Source organism: Drosophila hydei, unplaced genomic scaffold (genome assembly GCF_003285905.1).
Source record: "Drosophila hydei strain 15085-1641.00,03,60 unplaced genomic scaffold, DhydRS2 tig00000060-arrow-pilon, whole genome shotgun sequence".
NCBI classification, from domain to species: domain Eukaryota; kingdom Metazoa; phylum Arthropoda; class Insecta; order Diptera; family Drosophilidae; genus Drosophila; species Drosophila hydei.
The window spans coordinates 8,044,771-8,070,847 of record NW_022045656.1 but is presented as its reverse complement, the minus strand read 5'-3'; the positions used below and the strand labels follow the sequence as shown (position 1 = coordinate 8,070,847).

Genomic DNA, 26,077 nt, shown 5'->3' with positions numbered 1-26,077 from the left:
CACATTGTGAAGCTTAGCTTTAAGAGCTTATTTATTATGAATTAAATATCGATATTGTTTTAATCGATTAAATTAGCGCATTATTTTAAAAGTTTTATTTTTACTAAAATTAGTATTTTTATACATCCTATGATTATTTCTTTCTATCCTTTTTGGCAAAACGTGGCCCACCAAAGTTTTTACCCTTGTTGAATTTATTTTTACCCGCCTTATTTGTTATCTTGACGTTGCTCGTTTTCTTCTTGGCAGCAATTTTCGTCATCTTCTTGTGGCGGTTGGCCTCGGATCTGTTTAAAAATAAGAAATAAATTTAGTTAATTACTGAAGGATTCAATGATTAGGAGTTTTGACCAACCTTAAACGTAGTGCGCCGCCGCGACTGACATCTGTTAAATCATTGGTGAAGGCGGATTGTCCACCACGCCTCTTGGGTTTGCCTCCAGCAGCCCCGGCATATTTGTTGGGCTCGGTAGCTGCACCCAGTTTGCCGGGACGCTTGCGTAGCTTGGCCATTTTGGCGCGCACCAGCGAAACCTTTTCAATTTCCTTCATGGCGCGCTCCTTGGCCAATTGTTCAGGCGTTTTCTTTCTGGGCTCCTCCTTCTTCTTCTTCTTGCGTTTGGCGTCCAGCTCTTTAACAGGCGGCCCATCCTCGCCATCACCTCCGTACTCTGGACGCTTGCGTTTGCCCGCCGTTTTGCCCTTACCAGTTCCTGCTGCTGCCGGCTTGGCCTCATCATCGTTTGTGAGCGCTAGGCGAGCCTTTTCATTCTCACGCTGTTGCTTAGTTTGGAACCAGGTGCGCCTCTCGTTCGGCTGTCCCAGCAACCTGCGTTCCGTTTTGGACAACTGCTGTTCCGTTTTGGCCAGCTGACGTTCCGCCTGCTCCTCGTCAAGTATGTTTTCTACCAAAGTCGAAGGAAAAATTAGCAAATCGAAATTTTCTTCGCAATTTTTACTTACGTATTTCGGGCTCCAATGCCGTCAGCTTGTTGCGATACTTCTCAATAATCTCTGGCGGTATAATACGATTTTTCACGCTACTCTCGGCATTCTTGATAATGTCCTTAACGATCTTGCGCTCCTTTTCGCCCGCCAGCGACACAGAGATACCAGCGCGCCCGGCACGCGCCGTACGACCCACTCTATGAATGTAGTGCTCCGTGGTAATGGGCATCACAAAGTTGATGACTGTCTTGACGCCCACAATGTCGAGACCACGCGCCGCCACATCGGTGGCAATCAGCACATCGATTTGTTCCTCTTTGAATTTCTTAAGCGACTCCAAACGCTGCTGCTGAGTTAAATTGCCATGCAGCTCGCCGGCTCGCACGCCCAGCAAGCCGAGCAGAATGTGCAATCGATGGGCCTGCTTTTTGGTCTGCACAAAGACCATGCAATGATCGTGAAAGGTTCGACAAATCAAGCTGGCCAAGATGGGCTCACGATCGCCCTCCTTGTCCTCTCGTATGCGTATAAACTCCTGCCTCAAATTGAAGGCCACCTGTTGATTGTTGTTAACGAAGACTTTGACGGGCTTATCCAGCGAGACCGCTGCCAGATCCTTGACCTGCTCGCTCATTGTGGCCGAGAAGAGCATCGTCTGGCGTGTCTTGCAGCAGGAATTGATAATTTCCTTCATTTGCTCTGCAAAATACTCGTCAAGCATGCGATCGGCTTCATCCAAGATAAGCACCTGCAACGTAAATAGAATCCAAATTTTAGCCCTGCTTTTAGTTGTGGACACCCTTTATTGCAGAGCTCTTAAAATCAGCTTGCAACTGCAGCGCAATCACAAGTACCAATAGTCAATCCGCATAGCTCCAAGGAGCTCGGAGCGCAAGGATTGTAATTCATCATCTTTTGCATAACTGCCTTCTAGCCCTTTCATCGTGCTTACCTCAATGGAATCCAAAGTGAAACTGGGCGTGTTTTTAATATGATCGATAAGACGACCCGGCGTAGCAATCACAATATCCGGATTCTGACGCAGCACAGTCTCCTGTGCCTTAACATCAAGACCTCCGATAGCCAGGCCCACATCAATGCTGGTGAACTGGCAGAGCTGCTTGGTCACCTGGTAGACCTGGGCACCCAGCTCACGCGTGGGCACTAGCACCAGGACTCGTGTAATGGCCTTGTTGTTAAGCGGCCGGTAGAGCAAACGCTCCACAGTGGGCAGCATGTAGGCGGCCGTTTTACCTGTACCGGTGGCCGCGCAGCCGCAAATGTCACGGCCCAGCAGAGCCACGGGTATGGTAGAAGCCTGAATGGGCGTGGGATAGATATAGCCAAGCACGCCGATGGCTCGCATGAGCGGGCGTGATAGATTCATTTGGTAGAACGATGTTATCATCTCATTGGCCTCCACAGTGTCATCGAATTGCATTTTCTCGCCTTCTTCATCCTCTTCCTCATCTTGCACTGATTTCTTCTTTTTGTTTTTACTCTGCTTCTTTTCACGAAGTCGCAAGTTATCGTGTTTGAGCTCATCGTCGGACAGCGCAATTTCTTCGTCGCTCTGTTCAGCGACCACAGCCTCGGCGCCGCCTCGTTGCTGCAGGCGAGCAGCGATTTTATCGTCTGTCTTAGTACGCGCCTTACGCTTCACATATTTCATCAAATCGTCCCAAGTATCCTGATTATATTCCTTTACCGACGAAACGAACTCAAAGCCCTTCTCAAACTCGGTAACCTTTTTGTGTCGTAGCTTGGTCGGTTGATACTACGAGTAAGACGAAAATTAGAACCTATGGAGACACTTGTTCAACTGTATACCTACTTCTACTTCAGCATCCGAATCTTCGGATAGATTTTCCACCTCGGCATCATCTTCAATAGTGCCGATAAGGTCTATATTTTTAGTTGCGCCCATTTTTATGCGCTCAACTGCAGCGCGTGTTTACAGTTTACAGTCTATACAACACGTGTGCGGGTGACTGCGATATAAATTTTCAATATATCGGTAAGCCTAATAATTTGCCGGCATTAAAGGTATATCGATAATTTTCGATTATTAGTGGCCCGGTAAACAGCTGTTTGGATTGTTATGACATTTTGTTAGTTGCTATCAAAATGTTGCGATTATTGACTAAAACTCGTATGGTCAGGTATATTAATATATAACAAACTGATTTAATATCTTAAATACATATAAGCATTTTACAGATCACTTGTGCCTGCTGCAGGCATGCGTGGCTACGCACAAAAGATACAAACTGGCAGCAGCAGTAGCATTAGCGCAAAGAACGAGGAGCCGCCAATTAGCAATGAACCCATTCAGTTCTTTGGCAGCCAAGCGGCCACCTGGCGGGCACGCGACACTCGCAGCGGTGGCAGTGATGAATCCCTGTGGTATCAGCCATATGTCATCTCAGCCAGTTTGGCCGTATTCCTGGTCTACTTTTGCTATCTACGAGAGGAGAGCGACATCGATCGGCGCCTGGAGGGAAATCTTTACGATCATGTGAGTGGCTTGGAAGAGGTGCAGCTCACAGTCAACTATAGATACAACAAAGAGCATGGACTGGACACCAAAGAGCAAGAGCAACGTCTGCGTGAACTGGGCGTCGATATAGGGCAATTGGATGCCAAATTAGCTCAGTAGCTGGCACAGCACTAGTCATAGATGGTTTGTTTTACTTCTTCCTAAGAAAAAAGTTAAATATACATAAACAAGATAAAAAAAATGCATTTTTTATATGTATTATATTTATCTATTTAACAACAAACTTTATATTTAACAGCATTTGGGTAATCTTAATCGAACGCTTCCATTTGTTTATAACAGACAATCATAATAATTACTGAAAACATTTATATATATCTGCTTAAAAAGTAATGTAACAGTTTAGTTCAGACTAAGCCTACGTCTCATCTACATTATCAACTTTTTCTTTATTCTGTGTCGAATTTCGTTTATGGAATTTGGTTTCACAATGATGCCTGAATGCCGCATGGCCCTTGATTGTACGATCGCAGGCCTCGCAGTAATGCACCGGTCCCCTGGGCACATGCTTCTCGACAGGCGAATTGTTGGGCAAATCTCCCTGCAGCTTGGCCAGCATCTCAACGTGCCGTAAGCTGTCGCAGTGGCGCATATAGTTGCTTTTCTCTTTGATGGTCACGCCGCAGGGCTCGCAGTAAACAGAATCATTCTTCAAATGCACCTTCTTAACATGCTCGTAGACCTCCTTTTTGCAGTAGAACTCCTTGCCGCATGTCTCGCAGATGAAGTCCTTCTGTTTGAGATGAATCCGCTTGACGTGTATATTGAGCAGGAAGGTATTCAGGAATTCCTTTTGGCATATGCTACAAGCAGCTCTAATCGGCGGCTTGGGCTCCGGGCGCGGCGGAAGTCCCAATTCCAGCCGACGTCTTTGCATCCGTGCACGATTCGCCTCCCGAGCCTCCTCCCGGCTGTGCTTGTCACAGCAGCGACTCTGCGAGGGCAATTTGCAGATGAGGCAACTGAAGCTGCGCATATGGGCCAGAGCCACATGCGCGCGTAGCGAACGCTCCAGCTGGAAGCGCCCCTTGCAGCTGGAGCATTTGAATCTACGAAGCCGCAATCGACACGCATTACGCACGCGTTGCAGATGCTGCATGTAAATGCGACGCGTGTGAAAGTTGCGAGTGCAACTAGTGCAATGCCAACGTCGGTTGCACTGACTGATGGCATGTTGCTTCTGCCTATGAAGTTGATGGCTATAGCTGTACGGGTAACTATGGTTGCATTGTGGACAGGCGCTGAGCGGGCAGCGCTTTCGAGGCGCCGGTGGCACGCGGACTTTCGATTCCAAAACATAATTCGAGTAGCTGTCTCTGGGCATGCGGACGTGCAGTTCTTCAACAAGAGGAAGCTGTTCCAGTTGCTCCGCCAGCTCTTGCTGCTGCTGCACCGACAGCATTAGCTTATAGGTCTCATTTTCCAACAGTGGTCCCGCCACGTCCCGTTTTGTGCGTCGGGTCCTATACGAGAGCAGATTGTGCTGCAGAAAAAAACGACGATAGCATAAACGACAATGCAAATTATCGCTGGGCTTGTGCTGCCATTGATGTGCTTCCAGCTGCTGCAGTCTGCGCCACGGCATCTGCGCGCAGTCTTCGCAGCCGCAGCGCAAGCCTGGAATAATAGGAGCAGCTGCCGTTGACCTTAGTGCAGTACAAGACTCGCTGTCATTGAGCTTGGCAACGGCTCGACGATAGCCTGATGTTATGGTGTCCATAATCTGCTCTAACTGGGCAATGTTCGTGGCGCTCGGCTGCGCTTCGAAGGCAGCGCCCAAAGCTTTGTAATCTGATAGCAAATCCACTTTGTGGTATTTATTACTCCAGAAATTCTCACAGGACTGAGCTACGCGCAGCAGACGCATCATGTCCGTGGTGCTAAAACGCACCATCTTTTGCACAAGTCCGCCGGATGACGTTGCCTCCTCATCGAAGCTTACGTACTTTTGGATGAGACCGCTGCAGCATTTGCAATTACAAGAGCAATCGCTGCTGCAACTGCTGTTGCTGGCTGTGACGACAGGGGCAGGCAGGCTGGCGCTAAAATGTTGCACGGCAACCGCCAATTTGCAGGGCCAAGACATCTTCGCGCCATTTAAAGTGTAGCAAACAAAACACAATATTCTAAATACGCGACGGTTTAAAAGACGTTGCTCTGAAGTTTCGATTAACGTTAGGTATCGATGAATTCTGAGCTGTATAGTGGAATGACAATAGCGAATTTATATTGCAATTGGTAGACTTAACTTAGAATATTTTCGCGAAGGTCGAAGATGATATAAAAACTTACTATTTATGCATAAATATCTCACAGGAAATTTACCAACATTAAAAGATACCATTTTAACTAGTTACTGCTATGCTAGTAAAAGAATGAGATGTAGCTGTTAGATTAATGTGCTACTAAATGCGTAATAAGATCGATTGCTTGTATGCTCTATATATCGATATATCATAATTTTGGTATTCTCGCACTTGTCGCATTGCAGACACACATTGATTGTTGTTTTCGGACAACAAAGACGCACTCGGGCGGCGTAATTCATTTTTGCCAGACAAGGTCTGTGTGCATTCGGGGAAAGGTAAACAATTGTGCAAGTGTTGGCTGAAACGATTGAAACGCGTAAGTACCGTGCGGTTGAGCTATATTATTCTTCATTAAACTCCACAGAGCATCTATCACTCACACATACGCACTCACACGCATACGTATCTTAGATATCGAACATGCATATATATATTAATATATATATATATATATATATATAGATGTATCAATTTAATTTAAATTAAACTCGTCTGCATCCGACGGGCAGGTCCAAAGTTCATTTTTTTGTGCAGCGATTTTTGCTTAAGTGTGCGTCTGCTTTAGATGTATGTGTGTGTGTCTGTAGGTGTGTGGGTGCGTAGATGCATACACAATGATAAAAAGAAAACGAGTCAAAGAAATTATAAAATGTTATTGTCAAATGCCGTTTCTTTTTTCGAAGCTCCTCACGTTCTCTATAAACAAAATACGTTGCAACAATGGCTTCGCATTTCTTTCGCACTGCATTTTACGCAACTGCAGCGAAAAAATCAATAAATCTACCGTTTGCCGCCGGCCGCACGGCCGCAACGCTTGCCGTGGGCCTCTCCTTTGGTGGTAAATGCTTTAAGATTATAGACATACACACATTTATTTATATAAATACGTATATTGTATGTCTCTGTCCTGATGTCATCCATAACAACAACGAACGACTACGATCACGACAACGACAACAACCACAACAAATCCACAATTTACAGCTCAGAACAGTCGTGCAGCTGCAGTGCCCTATGAGAACGTCTATGCGGATAGGTTCTTTGGCATCGCCGGCGGACTCCCGATCGCCGGCAAGGACAATGGTCTGTTGCAGGGACCGCTGGGCGACTACCGGGCCATGCAAAAGCCGCTCGCTCGCAATTTTTCAAGTCTTCAAACGCAACTGGTGGGTCATGTAAGCAATTATAAATTTAATATACAATTTCTATATTTTTTTTTCTCAAGGTCTTAGGTATATATATTCATATGCAATATTGGGCAATTGTTTGGCTCTGCTTTGCTTTAATTGTTTGCCGATCACCATTAATTTATGTGCATTTTTTACGCATTTAAGTTATAAATTGCTTAGCATATGGCTGACATATAGTTAACAGAAATTATATTGTAGTATGTAAATTACGGTACAATTAGCAAACACTTCATAAAATTCATTACGTAGCGTTTAACGCATTGATTACATTCAAGTATGAAACTGACGTAGGCGCATTCCTTAACATTATCAGAACCTTCCGCAACATTTGCACAGCGCTAACATAATGATTACATTTCAGAGCGTTCACAGTATTATTGCCATAGTCCAATGCTTTAACATTAACAGCACCTTCCACAACATTTGCACAGCGCCAACATAATATTCATTACGTTATGATCATCAGCTAGAACGTTAAGCCACAGCGCACTGCTCAATGAGCTGTGGATGATAATGTTGTGCACTTTGCTCCCGGCGTGAAGTGATTTAACTTTTTCATTTGAATGATTTGCCGGCGAATATATGAATAACAACAAATAAATAATTAATCTTAAATATATATATATGCAATTAGTTCGTGCTCATTTGTCGCTTGACTTAAGCAACAAATTATTCCCATTTATAGACTTTAGTACTCAACCTTTAACCCTTAAGTTTGGCTGCACCTATGCAAAACGACCCCTATCGTCCGACATTTGCACTCACTCAATTGGGGCAACTTTTGCGCTGATAAATCATAATGGCGCTCAATGTCAAGCTTTCAGCAGAAGCTCGCGATCGTGCTCTCGCTGGCATTCGCAGCTCTCACTTGGCAGATTGTTCCACGCTACGCACGGAAGGGGGGGATCCGCTTCCAATGCCGCAATGTAATTCAATCCGCCGCAATGGCAATTCGGATCCCTCGAACTACGTACGCACACACCTAGATACACAGACACAGACAGTGGCAGTGGCGCTCACGAAACATATGCCTTCCAGATTTCTATTGGAATCCGGGCGCACTCGCCCACCATGTTTTAAGCTCGTTTAAGACAGTCGATCAAAGCTTTTGTAACTGCAAATACATGTTGGATATACACAAATTCTAATTATGGAATTCATAATTGGAATTGCGCTGGTTTTCCTCTTACTGATTATACTACATAAGGTCTACAAACGTCTGAAACGTGTGAGTTTGTCTTCTTCTTTATTTTGATCGAACTTTATTGCGATATCTGCTGCCCGGTGCTAAAATGTCCAATGATTAGCCAGTCGCTAGCGTATAATCTGTATTAGACGACTGATAACACTCGAAGTTCCCCGACCACAACTTCGTATGCTGCTTATCTAAATTGCAACAGTCTTATCGACAGATTGGCGGAACTGGATTAGAGCGTACTATGCAGACTATTAAAAATAATTTAGTCTGCTCGAAACGCGTGTGACTGAAAGTCAAGCAATACTCCGTCCAGCTCCAAAAGCAGTGCAAATTGCCTATATCCATTTAAACTAGGTGCCATAAATAGTTCCTGGAAATTGCTATTAACACCTGATTAGAAGTCCCTATCTAACTGAACACATAAGTACACGCCAGCATTATCTTATCAATCTAATCGTAGCCCGATTTACTTACATTGTCGGCAAACATTGAAGGTCGTACCGAGTTCACTAATCCGGAGAGACGGACTGAGAGTTATAAAGTACTAATGATATCATCATTTGCTAATTTGCATGACAGGAATATAAATTAAACTTGTTTTTTTTTTTGGCTCAACCAATTTCTGGCCTATCTTATCGGTTACCCAGATAAGATCAACTCGACCTATCCAAAACATTGCTGGGTGAATTTGATAACAATTAAGCAATGTTGATCGAAATTGGATTTTCAATTTTCCCTCATTTTCCGCATTGAAAATGAAAGTTAGTAAAATAAAATGTATAAATCTTGATTTATGAAAAGTTTATAATCGGCTTTGATTGGCAAATACTAGAGACCTATTATTATATAAACGAGATCTATATTGAAATGTTAACTAATCTTGGCTTGTCTGCTTTCGTTGCACAGAGCGCCATGGCACCGTTGAAGAATCGTCGGTATTTATCCTCCAAGGATATTACGAAAAATATGACACTCTACACGAACAACAAGGCGAACGTCGAAGTGGATCCCAAGACACTGGCCTTTAAGAAGCCCACAGGCAACCCGCTGGTGCTGATGATGGCCTGGCTGATGGCCAAGCAGAAGCACCTGAAAAAGTATGCGCAAATCTACACGGAAATGGGCTTCGACGTTATGGTGGTGCACATTACACCCTGGCAGCTGCTCTGGCCGACCAAGGGCACTCAGGTAGATACATACGTGCTGTAAATTCAATATCCATTTGTTTGCTCACTTCTCGGTTTGTTGTTGCCTCAGGTGGTCGCTGCTGAAACTTTAAAATTTCTGGAGAACAATAAATCGTATGCGCCGATCGTAATGCACGGCTTCTCGGTGGGTGCATATCAGATGGGCGAGATAATGTTGCAAATGTCGCGTGATATGGATCGATATGGCAGCATACTGGATCGCTTCGTTTGCCAGATCTGGGACAGCGCTGCGGACATTACTGAAATCCCCGTGGGCGTGCCAAAATCGATATTCCCAAAGAACGAGCGCATGCAGAGCGCCCTGCGCAACTATACCCTGTATCATTTAAAGACATTCCACAACCAGGCCACCATACATTATATGCGCTCCAGCCAGATGTTCCACTCCACGCTGCTCAAGGCACCGGCGCTGTTCTTTGTATCTGATAACGATCTGATTGGCCCGCCCTCCTCCAACCAGGCTGTGCGCGAGAACTGGGAGCGCGCCAACATAAAGGTGACTTTTAAATGCTGGCCACGCTCACAGCATGCGGCACATTTGATCAAGCATCGTGATGAGTATTTGGAGACGCTCTTCCAGCATTTGGAGAGCTGCGGTGTCCTCGAGTCTGTTGGCATTGCCAAGCGTGCCAAGTTGTAACCAGTCTCGCCGCTCAATTTGGGTGATAAAAAAAAACAAAAACATAATAAATTTCGACGATTTCATGATTTTACTTAGTTAATAAGAATTATAGTTGAACCATTTTGTTCCCTCTATGTTTGTGTGTGTGTCAGAATCATCAAAAATTATACCAAAATTTGCCTGCAAACAATTTTTTAGAATTAAGCGATAAAATGCTTTATTTAGTATCAGCTCGACAGTAAAGCAATGATAAATGTTTATTTTTGAGTCCAACACCAACACCAGCATCAACACTAAATAAAGTAATTTAATTAAAACTAATCAAGTTCAATTGTTTCTTCACTTTGTTTTCGTATCTTAAAAGTTTAAAAACCCAAAAACAAAAAGATAGATGCTCGCTGCGGACAGGATTCGAACCTGTGCGGGTAGAACCCAATGGATTTCAAGTCCATCTCCTTAACCACTCGGACACCGCAGCCTTGATTCAAGCGCCGCCAAATTGCAAACAACTTTGCTCGGTACTCTGAGTCTCTAAGCTGTGTTTAACAATAGATGGCGTCATTTTACATTTCAATTTACTTTCAATAGATGGCGCTGAACACAGTCTATTTTTAAATATAGATTTTGACACGCAACACACCATGTGCTGCGGTGTCCGAGTGGTTAAGGAGATGGACTTGAAATCCATTGGGTTCTACCCGCACAGGTTCGAATCCTGTCCGCAGCGAGATTTAATTTTTTGAAAACTAATTTTTAATTGGTAATTGTTTATTTGGCTTCACTTTGTTCTCACTTTTATTTTAATTTGTTTAATATATATCTATATTTATAATTGAAAACAAGTTTTTGTACTTTTTTTTGTGTTATATTTTGTACGTCTGTTACAAAAAATAGTTTTCATCATTTTATAATCTTAACTATGTTTTGTTTGATTTTTGTATGTATATTAAAAAAGAAACTTAATACAATACGACTGCATTAAAAGAAGTATTATGTATATAGCCTAAAACCTAACCACATTCTCCGCAACAGAACTTTACTGCTTTGGAGGTGGGCGGTACACGCCCACAACAACAGCATGATCACGCTCGTAGGGTTCCAGCGTCAACTGCTCCTGTGGTTTCAGTTTGTCTGCCTGCATCTTTTTCACCTCAGCGGCAAACACAGCCTCGGGTTGTGCTGTGGAATCAATGCAGGACGCCTTAATAGAGATGACAAAGTGACCACCATTCTTAAGGAAATGCTGTGCGTTCAACGCCACAATGCGGCCCTGATCCGGCTGCGCTACATCCGCAAAGATTGTGTCCACCATGCCAACCAGCATGCGATACTTGTGTGGATGCCGAGCATCCTCAATGATAGGTATAATGTTGGTGCGCTTCTTGGCTACATTTATCAGATCACGACCCGAGCGATGGGAGAACTCAACGGCATATACTAGACCTTCAGGTCCGACAACGTCTGAAACATGAGACACCGTTGTGCCAGAGGCGCCACCCAAATACAGCACCTTGGAGCCAGGTGGCATGTGTATTTTTTCAACACCGCCAAGAATGGCAGCGGCCAGCTTAGATCTGAACGGATTCCACACGCGATACTCAATTTTTTCGCCGCCAGTCTGCAAGTAAAACAATAGATCAATAGAGTATGTCAACTTTAGGGGTCAAGTAGTTGCTGAAGTCTGAGATGTCTCAGTAGTGCTATAGTTCTAAGCAACACGTGGACGCCACCCGCAGCTGCTTAACATGCACCTGGAGTGCACACAGGCGGGCAGACGCCGCGCTTGCTCATGGCCACACAATGCCATGTTCTGTACCCCTGCACAACATCATCATGGACAGCATATTTTACTGAATATCTTTCGTTTACACACCTCAACGGAAATGCGCTTCTCGCCGTAGACTTCGGAGCCGGGAACATAGTTTCGTGTTACCAGAGCATCTTCTTTGCCCCGCGCAATGAATACGCCTTCATGACGATGTGGTTCAATGGTGACTGTTTTGCCGCCTTTGAAGCCACCAGCGCCACCGCCACGGCCGCCGCCTCCACGGCCACCGCCGCCACGTCCACCAAAGCCACCGCCGCCGCGACCTCCGCCACCACGACCTCCACCACCGCCGCGCCCACCAAAGCCGCCGCGACCTCCACCGCCGCCACCACGTCCACCTCCGCCTCCACGTCCACCAAATCCGCCGCCGCCACCTCCACCACGACTACCACGTCCGGCGCCACCACGGAAACCACCGCCACCACCGCCGCCTCCTCTACCGCCACCACCACCACGAGGACTGAAACCTGAAAGAGAATTTACGTTTGATTATATTGCAAACACATTGTTTTCATAGGTTAAGCATTTATTGATTTGTTTTGAGGAAGGTGCGTTTTAAAGTGCATTTTAAAGCGCTTACTGTTACTTTTGAGTAACTCACCTGGCTTACCCATTTTATTTGTCTGTACTTTTGATTTTTAATACAACTTGAAACCAATCCAAATCCAGACGCACGCGGCACACTATTAACGCTGTTGAAAAGAAACCACGTGTGTGTGGTAGGGCTGCATTATATTCGTATATCGATTGTTAACAGTTTGATAACAGCCCTGATAGTGAACGATGCGCTAGTAGAGTTTCTTGGTGATTTCACGTTTTGGTCACACTGTTTCCAGCGCAAAAATGGCCGTCGCATGAAAATTGTGAGAAAAGTTTTAAGCGCCGTGTTTGCCATTTGTGTATTTTAAATCAACGAAAAACTATACAAGCGTGAACGCAAAACGTATACAAATGTAAGCAAATTAGTTAAGTGCCTGCAACTATCGTTTTTATTAGCATAACATAACAATTGCCTATCCTCGGTTCGTGTTCGGTTTCGATTATTTGTAGCTGACAAAGCAAAAACAGAAAGAAAAAAGATATATATATATGCATACATACGTATGTATGTGCGCGTGTGTGTGTTGTGTGCCGCTCTGTGCGTCTAGAGCACAACAAATGTCGAAGAGAAGCCGGTGCGCGCGTCGCTACATTGCTGAAATACAAATTAATTTTGAAACATTGCATTTAATTGGCCTTCATGGCCGTGTATGTCGCGGCATGGGCTGAAAAGCTGAAATAATTTTGTTAAAGCAACGACGGCATCGCTACGATATTATGGCAGCCGCGACGCGCACGTAGAATTCGCTTACGTATCCAGCTGTTTGTCGTCACCCGGTCATTCTCTCCTCTCTCTGTCCCTCTCTCATACACGCTTGTCGTGGTGCGTTGAGTGTGGGTTGGTAACGTTACAACGATATACCTAAGCTGCCAAGCGCGCGTGTTTCTTTTCGCTCTCTCGTCTGTTACGCTGGGACTGTTTTCTATCTCTTATTGTTGTTGTTGTTGATGTTGATATTGTTGTTATTGTACGCCATTTTTAATGCCTCTCTTTCTCTCATGTTTTTTAATCAATTGTAATATATTTGCAGCTTTTTGTGTGTGTGTATTTTTATGATATATTTATATATATGAAAGAAAAAATGAGATAGTGTTCCGCGCGAATTAAACGAAAAGAAAAATTACGTGCGCGAAAGAGGTCGCGATACGCTCCGTGTAATGGCGTCGCGCAGGCGTCCCGATTTGAATCCAAAACTGCACATGGACAGACAGCCGACAGCTGCACGCATAACAGGTACCTAATAGGTATATCGATAACACACTTGTATCGATCAATGTCCACGGTATAATGGGCTTAACACCACCACACGACAACAGTTCGATATACGGCAAAGATCGAGCGTAGCAAAAACTTTATAAAATAATAAATACAAAGAAAATGACTTGGTTTGATTTTAGTTTCAGAGTGAAAGCATGCAATAATTGTTATTGGAAAACAATAAATAGGATTTGAATACATATTCCTGAGGATGAAAAAGGCAAAATATTAACCCTGCCTTCATATGTATCTAATAAATCGACTTTAGGTTTTCAAATCTTTAAATCAAATCATTTTAGACTTAGAATCTTTAGTATAACTGAGATGTGTTATATGTTAAACTTTAGCTATCTTAAAAAGTATAAAAAAGTTTTTAAATTTCTTCAGACGATTAAACCTCATTTACTTTATTTAGAATTAGCCAGGCTTTATTTATTATAAGTGTTTTCACTCGTACTCCGTAGCCAAATGCAACAAGTACCAACAAAACACGATACTTTACAAATAAAGTATAAACGTACTCTGAAACCGTTGTTAATAGCATCCAATTACGTTATGAATTTGCAGATCCATCTTTACCCGCTGGCAAGCGTCGCGAAATCGATAACGTTATGAAGAAGGCACGTGCCAACACCACAAACGATTACTGGGACAAGAAACTGATCGAAGCCGAAGAAAAAGATCCGAATCGTTGGCGCCACACCGGCTACAAGAAAATGTACATTCAAGGTGAAAGCAGCTCTGGCGAAAGTGAACGCGATACTGCACAGGCCAGCTACTCGCGTTATCCTGGCGCACCGGCCAACTCTGGTCCGCCGCCACCGTCGTCGTCGTCGTCCGCGCGTTACGGCCGCTCCCGGTCACCGCATTCGCGAAGTCGCTCGCGTTTGCGTAAGTCGCCGCCGTTGTCACCGCCGCCGCCATCACATGCGCGTCGTCGCTCGCCGCCGCCGCAGTTTATGGAGCGCAGGCCCGTCATGTCGCCGCCTTCGCCACATCATAACGGACCGCCGCCGATGCGTGGCCGCCCACGCTCGCCACCGATGCCGCCACGCAGCATGCCCCGGTCGCCCAACAACCACCACAACAGCAATGCTGCCGATATGTTGCGTCGTCCGGGCAACGGCCATGGCCGTCCGCGCTCTCCGCCCGAGCCAGTTGCCGGCTCATCGTCAGCTCAGCTGCGCCGCAAGCCGGCAAACGCGTCGCGTTCACCGCTCAGCCGGCGTCGCTCGCCGCCGCTGCCGCCGCCATCGTCGTCATCGGCCTCAAATATGGATAAGCGTGGACTGGGCGCAACGCACATTCTGCCCCGCTCCAAGCGTCCACCTTCCCCGCCGCCAAGGGTAAGCAACTGCCACAATTAACTCCGCTTCGTTGTTCCAAAATTTTATGATTTGTTCTATTTTGTTGCAGCATTCGATGCGCTCGCGTTCGAACAGTTCCATGAGCAGCAGCTCAGATGATTCCTGTTCGCTGTGCTCGCCCAGTCATCGTCACAGATCTCGGTGAGTTGTTGAATAACTGCGAACAACAGTTGTAGAAATACTTACTGTGCATCTTTTGGTCAAAAGCAAATGATTTAAGAACTTAATTTAATTAAAAATTTATTATTGACGTTTTATTATCTTCAACTAAAAATTAATTTATTTATTTCAATCTTTCACTTTTGTAGTTCGCGCGGTCCGCGTTCTCCGCCGCCTAAGCCACGTGGCCATTATCGGGGCGCCGGTGCGCCACCGCCGCTGCCGCCGCCAGAGTCCCATGGTCGCTTGCATGGACGGCCCACAACGCCGCCGCCGGTGCGGGGTGGGGCTGGCATTGACAAATATCGTGAGGCCAAAATGCGACACATAAGCCACGAACGGGGCTTGTCGTCGGATGTGCATATGAAAGTCGGTCGCGCGTCGCGTCATTCACCACCGCCAGAGGACCCGCGTCTCAAGCATCGGCCGCCAGAGCCACCAGAGCCTGCAGCACCAGCAGCAGCCGCACCACAGGCCAAAAAGAAAAAGAAGGAGAAGGAGGTAAATTGTGAAAGGAAAAATGTACTAATTCCAATCACTGATCGATTCAATACATTTGACTCTTTACAGTTACGCACGCGCGTTAAAATTGAAGGTGAGAAACGTAAGAAGCATTCGAGTGCGACGGTCACCACGAGCGCCGGTGCTAGTGGCAACAATGCCAACTCGTCATCTGATTCGGATGATTCGGGCGGTTCCGATAGCGATGAGGCGACCCCTGCATTACCCTCATTTTCGGCAACAACGCGTCTAACGCTATCTGAGCGATTTGGCAAAATGGCTCAGTGGAGCATTGATCGCAGCAACATGGAGAATATGCGCATTACCAAAGATTCGGCGGGTGGTGCGCTTAAAGTTATGATCGAGGAGGGTCTGGAATCGCCGCCGCGTCGTTATTCGTACTCGCCGGCGCCGGCTGGTCATTTTCCCGAGGAGTTGGCCACCACAGCACCGTCGGGCATGCTGTCGTGGGATGATGTGCGCGTACGTTACGAGTACTACAAGAGTCGCGGATACTTGAGAGACTTGGATCTAAAGGTGAGTGGGACAGTCCATTTAATATGTATTTAATTTAATCTGCTCATCTCCCTCTTTCATGACAGGACTACATCAAGTGGGAGGAATGGTGGTATAAATATCAGGAGTGGTTAAAACAGGAACGCTATTACGAGTACTGGGATCGTAGTCAGCAGCTGCGCCGACGGCGCAAGAAGCTGCCAGTTACTCAGCGTTTAAATTAGTTAAATGCAGTTAGTTATTTCCCCTTGACCCTCAGCTCACCCCCCTATTCATTCTGTTAGTTTTTCTAGCTCTTATGATTCTTTAACATTTCATTCACATTATTTTTCAAGTTTTCCTTTTTTGTACATTTAGAATGTATGAAAATGCATTTCGTCAACTTTTGTAATTGATAAATTTTTATTTATATATGTATATGTAAAACAATCATTGTCGGATGTCGAATGATTGCTATATATATACATAAATATATATACACACATTTACTTATATATATTTGAATATATAAAAAGGGTTTAATCGAAATTTAACACACAGCATTGTAAAATTTCAGTTATATATTTTCTGTGTGCGTGTTATTTTTTTTTCAGGCAGCAAGATACATTTGTAAACGCATTAAATAACATACATTCAAATCATAAATAAAGAAAAATCATATATAATATTGTGTTTTACTTAATATGTAAATTTATATAAATGAAAATGTTGAAATGGTCAACTAACAGACTTCTCGCGGTAGCCATGACGTAAACATTCATTGACATTCAACTTACGTTACGCTTGTTACGATTAACAGTGCTTTTTCTGTGGGTAAGTGTCTGTACTAAGTGCGTTGGAGTATTGGCTAAACTTTGCAAAGCTCTTGTGACTACGATTTGAAAGCTGAGGCTCGCTTCAAGGTCGACATTTACATAATTTGCATACATAAATAAGTAAACGACTCCACAGGGCCTATGACTTGAGTGTTATGGGCGTAGAGGGAATATGTCCCGGATGTCAATGTCGTGACACGTCACAGAAACAAAATATATGCACGCAGGGTTAGTCTGACGGCATATAAATTGAAAAATTCACATATAAAAGTATGTAATTATTTCGCATGTTTTCAATTTGCGCAAGCCAAAGATGTAGCGGCTGCATACGTCTAAGACTGGTGTCTGCTCCACAAATGGATAACGGATGTTAAGGTACCGATATGATGCCAAAGCCAACGGTTTCCGCTGTACAATTAAACTTGGTAAAAAACAGGTAAATGATAATTAAATAGGTTTTAATGGCTGTTGGAAGCGAACATATTAAGATAAATTTTCCTTTAATATATAAGACGTTGTTCTATATATTTTAAAGACATATATTAACAATAACAATGCCAGCTTTCGATTCTCAGAATATTTTTTTACTGCAATTCATGAGACTTAACCATAAAATCCTAAGTACAGTTACATTGCGCCGTTACATTTAACTCCATTCCCTATAACTGCCTTTGGCACTTGGTAACTAACCTCAATCTGTAGCTTGCCGTCTTTAATGCCTCCAGCCATGCCCTAGTACAATTAGGGCTTGCCTATGTCTAAGAAACAACAGAGTGTTAAGAAGGCTTTAAGCCACGCAGACTCTACTCGTCCGTCATTCAGCTCCCCCCGCTTCGGTGTGCTCAAACGAAGCTAGAAAAACTTGAGGAAAAGTCACGTCTAATTACACACATCTTAGAGCAGCGTTTTGACCTGGTTGTTGGTCGGTATGGGATTGCATAAGGTTTCTTATATTTCGCCAAATTGGTTTTAAAAGCCACAATGAGAGGCGTTCATGTGTGTGTGAGAGAGATATAGAGGTAGGGAGAGGGAGTGGGGGAAGATGAGGCAGTGAGCACGTGAGCAATTATTACGGTTAAGCAGCAGCGGGAGTGTCAGATGAATCTGCACAATGTGAGCATAGAATGTACATGTATGTAGGCGTACTTATAAGCCTTGTATAATCTACATAAAATGCTATTATGTGCTAAAAACGACAAATAAGTGTCAAGCAATCAACAAGGCGACACAAGCAGCGCGTTGACAGATGCCAACAGAACGCCCTCTGGCGGCCACATACGCAAACAAAACGAAGACGGCTGTAAATTGTCAACGAATGTGTGAAAAAAATAACTTAAGCCTTACACATGGAATGAAAAAAATTGTAATAATTGAATTTGAGTGCGGAAAACAAGTGAGGCGCAAAAAGCGGCGACTGAGCACAGGCAACGCCCGCAGCCGGTAGTCATCATTAAGAAGCTCCATTTGAGCCGACCAATCACGCACAAAGCGGGACACAGACGTCAATGAAAGAGGAACAGAGAGAGAGAGAGAGAGAGAGAGCGTGAAAGAGTGAAAGAGATGAGCGGTTGGCTGGGGGAAAGACTTGTGAATTAACAATTCCTTTCAATTAAGTGTGCAACCGACAAAAAGGCGTGCACAACGCCAAGCGTCCAACGATATTTTCGTTTCAATAAAAATCAAGCAACTGCGGCCAGGGCTGCATAACAACCAATAACAACTTAATGCAAAAGTAAACAGCAAATCAATTTTCATACTAAATTATCAGACATTGCCATAACATAAAATGATTTTGTATATATATTTTATTTATATGTTTATTTAAACAAACCATTAACTGAACCGGTTGGCTGTGCAGCCCTGGTTGTTGGTGCGCGCTGCAGCACAAAGTAAAAGTAATGAAAACGTTGCATACGTACGGGCGCAACAGCCAAACTACATAAATAAACGCAGAAAAGATAACGGGAATGTTGCAATGGGTAGTCCTGCTCTTTCTTTTTCTATTTTTGTTTTGCTTGTTTTTTTGTAGTTTTTTTTTTGTTTGGCTTTAGCGCTTGGGGTCTGGGGCTGGGGCGCTCTAAAATCAGCAGCGACTGTAACAAGTTTCGTGTTTCTCTTTACAGTTCTTTGCTTTTTGTATTTCGTTACAGTCAATCAGTTTTGCATGAGCGATTTCTTTACTCGTTTGCGCCAACTGTACAATTTACTTACTGTGCATCAGTGGGACGGGCTGGCTGGCAGGCGACAGGGATACATGCATAGTTGAAATTGCGGGTTGCGGGTCGCTTAGCTCATTCGTTGCATTTCGCAACGAAGTTAAACCGAGTAGTTTTTGTGGTTTTGTTAGACTAGCATAACTCGCTGTGTCACAGTGTGTGCCAAAATGTCTTTTTTCTAAATCAGTTCAGCTTTAAGCTGCGAATGCGTTTTATATAAATACTTAAATACATATATATCAGTCCATTTTAAAATATATTCTAACAGTTTTGACTAAACTTGATTTAACTACCAATCATTACAAATTCTGCAATCTAGTATAAGAGTTCGAAGCATTTCATTTGAAATTTTAGATATGGATACATATATGTTATGTGGTTTTGGATAACATTTTTCAAAATATATTTTCTTATAATTTTCTTTAAAAGATTTCTTGTGCTTGATTCAGGAATTTGTATGGAAAACGGCGATACGTCGCTTTCAAATAAAGTCAAAATTATTACTAAATTTTATTTTATTTGAATTTAGATTTTTTACTTTCAACTATTTTGCTACTTTTATTTTTTCAAATAAATTGTTTTTTAATTTCCCAATTATTAATTATTATGTTTTATATTATATGTAAAAATAAGTTTTACTAATTTTCTCTAACAAATCTATCCATTAAGGAAGCCAAAAATTGTTAAGCGAAATTTTAATTGTTCTTTTTTATCTCATTTGTTACATATATAATTGTGGCATTTAAAATTTTACATTAAATAATATTCATTTACTGTAATTAAATAAAAACTTTTTAATATGAGTGGAATTCCATTAAGCAATTAAATACCATCGAGAGCCGCAACTCTTGTCTTTATTTACTTTTAAACTTTTTATTTAAATAACAGCTTTTTCTGTAGTTAAGTCTTTGAATCATTGCTAAAAGTCTCATCTTCAAGGATTAGCCACAATTTGTGCCAATTTCCAGCATTGTATTAGCGCAACCTCCCATTCCCACTCATGAGCTCGATAACTTCTCCAAATAACCACTCTCTGTAATTAAAACCTCAAACAATCAAACAGTATTCAACCTGATATCTACCCTCATTCACACACTTGCAAACGGAAAACGAAGGAAAAAACTTTAGGCACACACGTAAAGATTTTCACACGCACTTCGAGCAGGAATTTTTGTTACGGCACTTCGTTGTATCCGTACGGGAGAGCTTCAGTGGCTGGCTTGTCTTTGATTTCCATTGGTCCGAGGCCATCGACGTGATATTTGCTTAATTTTTGCCCAGGGCTTTGATTTCGTTTGGTTTGCACGAATAATTATTTGCCCATTTGGGATAAAGTTTTCCTGCAGCACAGGTAATTTTCGCAAAGCGTTTCGAATTGCCAATGCGGATGGCACTGCACTCAGGATAGACAAAAACAATTAGAATCGGAATCAAACGAAGCAAACCGGAAACAACAGACACAGTCACACACACAACCACAGATGGACACACATATGGACAGGGTACACAGGCATAGAAAGCTGATATCGAGCAGTTGATTTAGCTGGAAATCAATCGAAATTCACGTTACATTCTTGGCAGTTGTAGTTAGCCCAACGTATTGTCGTTGTATTAAAGCAAGAACATTTTACGTTTGTCGATGATGAGTTTTCACTGTAGCAGTGCTTAAATTGTTTGTCACTCACTTTTATGTGTGAGGGTCACAAACGCTAACCAGTTCTCAAGAGACCCAAAACTGAATATTTAACGTAGCTGTCTCTCTCCCTCTCACCACTCGCTCTATTGTAGTTCATGGCGTAGCTGTTCATATGTTTGCTTTACAATTCCACATTGCTATTGTTGCTTTGCTTGTTGTTGCTTTTTTCATTCACACTGAATTCTCATGTTTCGTTTATTGTGTTGTTTTTGTTGTGGTCTAAAAATAACGTTGATAAGCGACCGCTCGATCGGGTGTGCTGTGGTCTATGCTGAGCATAGCGAGCTGTTGTTTATGTATTGAAATTGCCATTACTTTGGTCAACGGTCCTGTGGCGCAATGGATAACGCGTCTGACTACGGATCAGAAGATTCCAGGTTCGACTCCTGGCAGGATCGGATTTTTTTATATATTTTATAAAAATTATAAATAAATATAAAAAATAATTAATAATTACAAATGTGTTTCGTGAACTATTCATATAATTTGAAGCTTTAATACTTATTTAAAAATTGCTTTGTATGTAATATACGTTTTATTATGCATATAAAAGTGATATTTGTTGTAAGTACAGGTAAGCTTTTTATTTGTTACTTGATTGCTCGTTGTCAGTTTCAGTTTAGCAAATGTTTATTGCATTTTTTTGAAATTTCTTTTTTATTTTGGGTTTTTCTTCAGCACATTTTACGATGCCACACATAAAACATAAGCAAATCTCACACATAAACCAAAACTCATCTGAAATATACAAGTTAACAACAAAGTTGTTACACAATTCCGCAGCCTGGAATACCCAACAAAGTTGGCGCGCATCTCTATCTCTGAGGTCAAGAATCGCTGCAATAGCGCGAGAGTACCGAAGTTCAGCAGCTTGCAATTGCTAACAACAAATTTGGCGCGCAACTCTCTCTTCGGTCAAGAACCGCTGCAATAGCGCGAAAGTACCGAAGCTCAGCAGCTTGCAATTGCTAACAACAAATTTGGCGCGCAACTCTCTCTTCGGTCAAGAACCGCTGCAATAGCGCGAAAGTACCGAAGCTCAGCAGCTTGCAATTGCTAACAACAAATTTGGCGCGCAACTCTCTCTTCGGTCAAGAACCGCTGCAATAGCGCGAAAGTACCGAAGCTCAGCAGCTTGCAATTGCTAACAACAAATTTGGCGCGCAACTCTCTCTTCGATCAAGAACCGCTGCAATAGCGCGAAAGTACCGAAGTTCAGCAGCGGGTCGCTGAATGCAGACGATGTCGCGAGAGTCATCAGCAGCGCTGCCGCCATCAACTCGGACTTTAGCTAGCTAGGGTACAATAATTTTAAGGAAAAATTAGTCTAAAATCTGGGATCGACCTGATCACATGTGAAAATAAAAATAAGAAAAATTATTTATTTTAACTGGCGCCCGAGCAGGGACCGATCGCGATACAACAGTGCAAAAAGTCATCTAAGTACGCGAATCGGCCACGAATAAACCACGACAGAACAAAACGTTTCTAAGTGCGTTTAATCACGAAAAGGTCAAAACCGGATAGCAGCCACAGTTTGTGCAACGTGGGCTCACGCTTTGTATGATCCGTTCGCAGAGCACGTCTTGGATTAACGTATGAACAGCCGAACCGCGAGTAGGGGAAACCAAAAGGGATAAATTCGGCATCATCGGAGATGGAGCACGCACCAACAATAGTTTTGTAAGATAAAGAAAATTAGTGATTAAGTTAAAGTAAATTGAAAAAAAATTAAAAAAAAAAAAAAAAAAAAAAAAAAAAAAAAAAACGAATCAAATCAAAAACTAGTTAGAAATATAAGTTAAGAAAATTAATAAGTAAAATTACTGATTAAGTTAAGGTAAATTGGAAAAAATATTTAAGTGAAATAATTAATACAAAATTAAAATTAAAAAAAGAAACAGCGAATCAAATCAAAAACTAGTTACAAATATAAGCTTAGTGTGCCGTGCTTGTAGCTGCGCAGTGTAACCTAAAACAAAAAAATAAGAAACAGTAGAACACAAACGCGCTGCAAAAACTTTCACAATTTTATATAATACATAAAATTCATTTTGCTTTTACAATTTTACACTACAACATTTTTTTTTAAATATTCCAAGCATTTCTTCAATATCACACTCTATCTATAAACATATTCACTTTTACTTACAAAAAATTAACTAACCATGGCCAACCCGAATAATCTATTACGACCCGCAGTACTTAATACAGTTGACACGGACGAATTTCCGACTTCAGCACCAACCAACGCCAATAACGACGAATACAACCAGAGACAGCAGCAACGAACAGCAAGTAGACAGACGATGAATCAAAATTATAGTAGTGGTGAAACAAATTCCATCGAAAACTATATAGACAGAATAATCAACGATAGATTGGCAACAATTTTAAGCAACATGAGTGGTAACAGCAATGCTAGCGATTTTGCTGAGGCAGCCGCCTATAGCATAGATCCCGACTCTAGAGGCAATACTGCAGACTTAGACCGCGTACCGGACATAGTGAAAGGAATGAGAGAATTTTCAGGAGATCCAGCTGAGTTTAGCTCCTGGAAAAAGGGGGTAGATAGGATTCTAGAGGCGTACTCTAGTATTAAAGGGTCACCTAAATACTTTGGTATCTTACAAACTATCCGTAGTAAAATAACCCAACATGCAGACCAAGTACTAGACTCTTACAATATGCCCCTAAACTGGGAGGCAATTGCTCGATGCCTTACTCTACACTTTGCGGACAAACGCGACTTAAGTACATTGGAGTACCAACTAACCACTATGATACAAAACGGACAACAGACAGTTGAGGAATTTTACCAAAATATTTACAAACACCTATCTTTAATCCTCAACAAGGTTAGTTGTATGAATTTAGACCGACAAACTGAGGTTGTTATGACAAAATCATATAGGGATAGGGCATTAGATGCATTTATAAGAGGCCTACGTGGTGATTTACCACGCCTTCTCGGCGTCAAGGAACCAACTGACCTGCCGCAAGCTTTGCATTTGTGTCTGAAATTAGAAAATCAAACCTATAGGATAACCCACGCAAACAATAGACAGCAAAACTCGAAATTCAGAAACATAGACCAAAACCCAATTCCGGCACCTCGTAGGTTCATACCGGCTCCATCAAACAACCCAACTTACATACTTCCAACATATTTACCATCTCAGAATCCACCTCCAATTCCGCCTCGTAGACTAATATCACAACCCAGACCATTCTACAGCTATAACCAGGTACAGCCCGTTCAATTTCAAAGACCACCAAACCAATTTGGTCGCCAACAACAATATTGGCCGCAACCCACCCAGACCCAACCAATAGCCCCAGCCCGTCCGACTGCTGTCAAGCCAGCAGAACCAATGGACGTCGACCGTAGTATGCAAACTAAGATGGTCAACTATATGAACAGACCTCAGTTTGAGATCGGTAAGAGGCCAACATTCCCCATAAACCAAGACGGGAAAAGACAAAGACTCTTTAACACTGAGGGAGCAGAATGTCAGGGACAAAATGAACAAGGCTATGCCGAGGCTTACGCCACCATGACTGATTATGAAAGATACGAGCAGGCAATGATAGAAATCAACAACCAGGAGGAATATGACATGAGCTTGGCAGGGTATATTGAGAAAGCGAACGCAAACAGCGAACCAGAAACCACACAATACTCCAATACAGACTTGAATTTTTTAGAATGAGCGACTCCTCGCTACCCTATTTCGAATGTCGAGTGGGGGGTCACAAAATTTTCAAAATTCTTATCGATACTGGTTCAAACAGAAACTATATACAGCCGAAGCATGTTACAAATCCAAAACCTAACGAAACACCTTTTAAAGCAATAACTGTAGGAGGTAGTATTGAAATAACACACCACAAACTTGCCAATTTATTCAATTATCCAGAATGTAACATTAAGTTTTTTCTTTTACCAACTCTAAAATCATTTGATGCCATTCTTGGCAACGATAGCCTTAAAGATTTAGAAGCAGTAATCGACGTAGCAAACAAAGTAATGACAATTAAAGGAGAAAAAAAGATACAGATAAAAGAAAAAAAATACGAAGCAGTTAACACAATCATACCCAGGACGGAACATTTAGACGACAGACAAAAACTAGACCTCGACCAATTAATCCTGAAATATCCTAATCTTTTTGCGGACCCAAACGAAAAATTAACCTACGCTACGAATGTTGAAGCAGAAATAAGAACCTCTACCGATTCCCCAATATATTCAAAATTTTACCAATATCCGATGTCCCTGAAAGATGAAGTGAATAGTCAAGTCCAAGAGCTGCTAGATAATGGCATTATTCGACCTTCACGGTCACCTTACAACTCACCAGTATGGATAGTTCCTAAGAAACTAGATGCATCCGGTGAAAGGAAATTTCGAATGGTAATAGACTATAGAAAACTCAATAAAGCCACTATAGCAGACAAATACCCCATCCCCGAGATTAACGAGGTATTAGCCCAACTCGGAAATAATAAACTCTTTTCTGTCCTCGACCTTAAGAGTGGATTTCATCAAATTCCGCTAAAAACGTCTGATATACCGAAAACAGCCTTCTCCGTGAACAACGGGAAATACGAGTTTACACGACTCCCATTCGGCTTAAAAAACGCACCATCTATTTTCCAACGTGCGCTCGATGATATTCTCAGAGAACACATCGGGAAAATCTGTTATATTTACATCGACGATATTATTATTTTTAGCAAGGATAGGGAATCACATACAAAAAATCTTCAAACAATTTTCCAAACTCTGCAAGATGCCAACATGAAATGCCAATTGGACAAATGCGAGTTTTACAAAAACAAAGTAGAATTTTTAGGGTTCGTTATTTCTGGCCAAGGTATCGAAACAAACCCAAACAAAGTACTAGCAATAGCCAATTACCCACAACCCAGAACTTTAAAGGATTTAAGAGCATTTTTAGGACTAGCAGGGTACTATAGAAGGTTCATAAGGGATTTTGCTAAGTTAGCTAAACCCCTTAGCTCCCTTTTAAGAGGGGAAGATGGACGAGTGTCCAAAAACAATTCAAAGAAAAAAATTATT

At 42.6% G+C, this 26,077-nt stretch overlaps 6 protein-coding genes and 3 non-coding genes across 14 annotated transcripts; 5 read left to right on the top strand and 4 right to left on the bottom strand.

The window, feature by feature from the left end:
• Positions 1-99: 99 nt before the first annotated feature.
• Positions 100-2,954, bottom strand: LOC111595586 (probable ATP-dependent RNA helicase DDX27). The gene is made up of 5 exons (XM_023309397.2): positions 2,783-2,954; positions 1,901-2,725; positions 964-1,696; positions 356-905; positions 100-287 (listed from the first exon to the last, which is right to left on the bottom strand). The coding sequence occupies exons 1-5, from the start codon at positions 2,873-2,875 to the stop codon at positions 134-136; spliced, it is 2,355 nt and encodes a 784-aa protein (XP_023165165.2). The 5' UTR covers positions 2,876-2,954; the 3' UTR covers positions 100-133.
• Positions 2,955-3,009: 55 nt separating this feature from the next.
• On the top strand, positions 3,010-3,687 carry LOC111595588. Its single transcript, XM_023309399.2, has 2 exons — positions 3,010-3,110; positions 3,169-3,687. The coding sequence occupies exons 1-2, from the start codon at positions 3,076-3,078 to the stop codon at positions 3,605-3,607; spliced, it is 474 nt and encodes a 157-aa protein (XP_023165167.2). The 5' UTR covers positions 3,010-3,075; the 3' UTR covers positions 3,608-3,687.
• A 68-nt stretch (positions 3,688-3,755) lies between these two features.
• Positions 3,756-5,845, bottom strand: LOC111595587 (zinc finger protein 254). Its single transcript, XM_023309398.2, has 2 exons — positions 5,801-5,845; positions 3,756-5,705 (listed from the first exon to the last, which is right to left on the bottom strand). Exon 2 carries the CDS (start codon positions 5,592-5,594, stop codon positions 3,867-3,869), a length of 1,728 nt encoding a protein of 575 aa, XP_023165166.2. The 5' UTR covers positions 5,595-5,705; positions 5,801-5,845; the 3' UTR covers positions 3,756-3,866.
• A 153-nt stretch (positions 5,846-5,998) lies between these two features.
• Positions 5,999-10,324, top strand: LOC111595413. 4 transcript variants are annotated; one of them, XM_023309125.2, is made up of 5 exons: positions 5,999-6,133; positions 6,501-6,655; positions 6,802-6,992; positions 9,112-9,393; positions 9,463-10,324. In XM_023309125.2, the coding sequence occupies exons 2-5, from the start codon at positions 6,538-6,540 to the stop codon at positions 10,051-10,053; spliced, it is 1,182 nt and encodes a 393-aa protein (XP_023164893.2). In that variant the 5' UTR covers positions 5,999-6,133; positions 6,501-6,537; the 3' UTR covers positions 10,054-10,324. The 4 variants fall into 4 exon arrangements, with proteins under 4 accessions (XP_023164893.2, XP_023164895.2, XP_023164897.1 ...); XM_023309127.2 differs by having other exon boundaries at positions 6,000-6,133; positions 6,802-6,983; XM_023309129.2 differs by lacking the exons at positions 6,501-6,655; positions 6,802-6,992 and having other exon boundaries at positions 6,001-6,133.
• Positions 10,325-10,431: 107 nt separating this feature from the next.
• Trnas-uga lies at positions 10,432-10,513 on the bottom strand. The gene has a single exon. It is a non-coding gene; the product is annotated as a tRNA-Ser (tRNA).
• A 167-nt stretch (positions 10,514-10,680) lies between these two features.
• Positions 10,681-10,762, top strand: Trnas-uga. The gene has a single exon. It is a non-coding gene; the product is annotated as a tRNA-Ser (tRNA).
• A 135-nt stretch (positions 10,763-10,897) lies between these two features.
• LOC111595515 (rRNA 2'-O-methyltransferase fibrillarin) lies at positions 10,898-12,565 on the bottom strand. Its single transcript, XM_023309295.2, has 3 exons — positions 12,465-12,565; positions 11,909-12,330; positions 10,898-11,653 (listed from the first exon to the last, which is right to left on the bottom strand). Exons 1-3 carry the CDS (start codon positions 12,475-12,477, stop codon positions 11,072-11,074), a joined length of 1,017 nt encoding a protein of 338 aa, XP_023165063.1. The 5' UTR covers positions 12,478-12,565; the 3' UTR covers positions 10,898-11,071.
• Positions 12,566-12,680: 115 nt separating this feature from the next.
• LOC111595514 (basic salivary proline-rich protein 2) lies at positions 12,681-16,563 on the top strand. 3 transcript variants are annotated; one of them, XM_023309291.2, is made up of 7 exons: positions 12,681-12,816; positions 13,495-13,697; positions 14,289-15,067; positions 15,138-15,229; positions 15,397-15,748; positions 15,818-16,285; positions 16,351-16,562. In XM_023309291.2, the coding sequence occupies exons 2-7, from the start codon at positions 13,622-13,624 to the stop codon at positions 16,486-16,488; spliced, it is 1,905 nt and encodes a 634-aa protein (XP_023165059.1). In that variant the 5' UTR covers positions 12,681-12,816; positions 13,495-13,621; the 3' UTR covers positions 16,489-16,562. The 3 variants fall into 3 exon arrangements, with proteins under 3 accessions (XP_023165059.1, XP_023165060.1, XP_023165062.1); XM_023309292.2 differs by lacking the exon at positions 13,495-13,697 and having other exon boundaries at positions 16,351-16,563; XM_023309294.2 differs by lacking the exons at positions 12,681-12,816; positions 13,495-13,697 and adding an exon at positions 14,103-14,230 and having other exon boundaries at positions 16,351-16,563.
• Positions 16,564-21,316: 4,753 nt separating this feature from the next.
• On the top strand, positions 21,317-21,389 carry Trnar-acg. The gene has a single exon. It is a non-coding gene; the product is annotated as a tRNA-Arg (tRNA).
• Positions 21,390-26,077: the final 4,688 nt, after the last annotated feature.

Coding starts and splice junctions, on each gene's coding strand:
- LOC111595586 (XM_023309397.2), bottom strand. CDS start 2,875: ATGGGCGCAACTAAAAATATAGACCTTATCGGCACTATTGAAGATGAT. Junction 1,697..1,900: donor TCACTTTGGATTCCATTGAG/GTAAGCACGATG, acceptor TTTACGTTGCAG/GTGCTTATCTTGGATGAAGC. Junction 906..963: donor GGCATTGGAGCCCGAAATAC/GTAAGTAAAAAT, acceptor CGACTTTGGTAG/AAAACATACTTGACGAGGAG.
- LOC111595588 (XM_023309399.2), top strand. CDS start 3,076: ATGTTGCGATTATTGACTAAAACTCGTATGGTCAG. Junction 3,111..3,168: donor ACTAAAACTCGTATGGTCAG/GTATATTAATAT, acceptor AGCATTTTACAG/ATCACTTGTGCCTGCTGCAG.
- LOC111595587 (XM_023309398.2), bottom strand. CDS start 5,594: ATGTCTTGGCCCTGCAAATTGGCGGTTGCCGTGCAACATTTTAGCGCC.
- LOC111595413 (XM_023309125.2), top strand. CDS start 6,538: ATGGCTTCGCATTTCTTTCGCACTGCATTTTACGCAACTGCAGCGAAA. Junction 6,993..9,111: donor AAACGCAACTGGTGGGTCAT/GTAAGCAATTAT, acceptor TTCGTTGCACAG/AGCGCCATGGCACCGTTGAA. Junction 9,394..9,462: donor GGCCGACCAAGGGCACTCAG/GTAGATACATAC, acceptor TTGTTGCCTCAG/GTGGTCGCTGCTGAAACTTT.
- LOC111595515 (XM_023309295.2), bottom strand. Junction 11,654..11,908: donor AGAAGCGCATTTCCGTTGAG/GTGTGTAAACGA, acceptor TTTTACTTGCAG/ACTGGCGGCGAAAAAATTGA.
- LOC111595514 (XM_023309291.2), top strand. CDS start 13,622: ATGGCGTCGCGCAGGCGTCCCGATTTGAATCCAAAACTGCACATGGAC. Junction 15,068..15,137: donor CACCTTCCCCGCCGCCAAGG/GTAAGCAACTGC, acceptor ATTTTGTTGCAG/CATTCGATGCGCTCGCGTTC. Junction 15,230..15,396: donor AGTCATCGTCACAGATCTCG/GTGAGTTGTTGA, acceptor TCACTTTTGTAG/TTCGCGCGGTCCGCGTTCTC.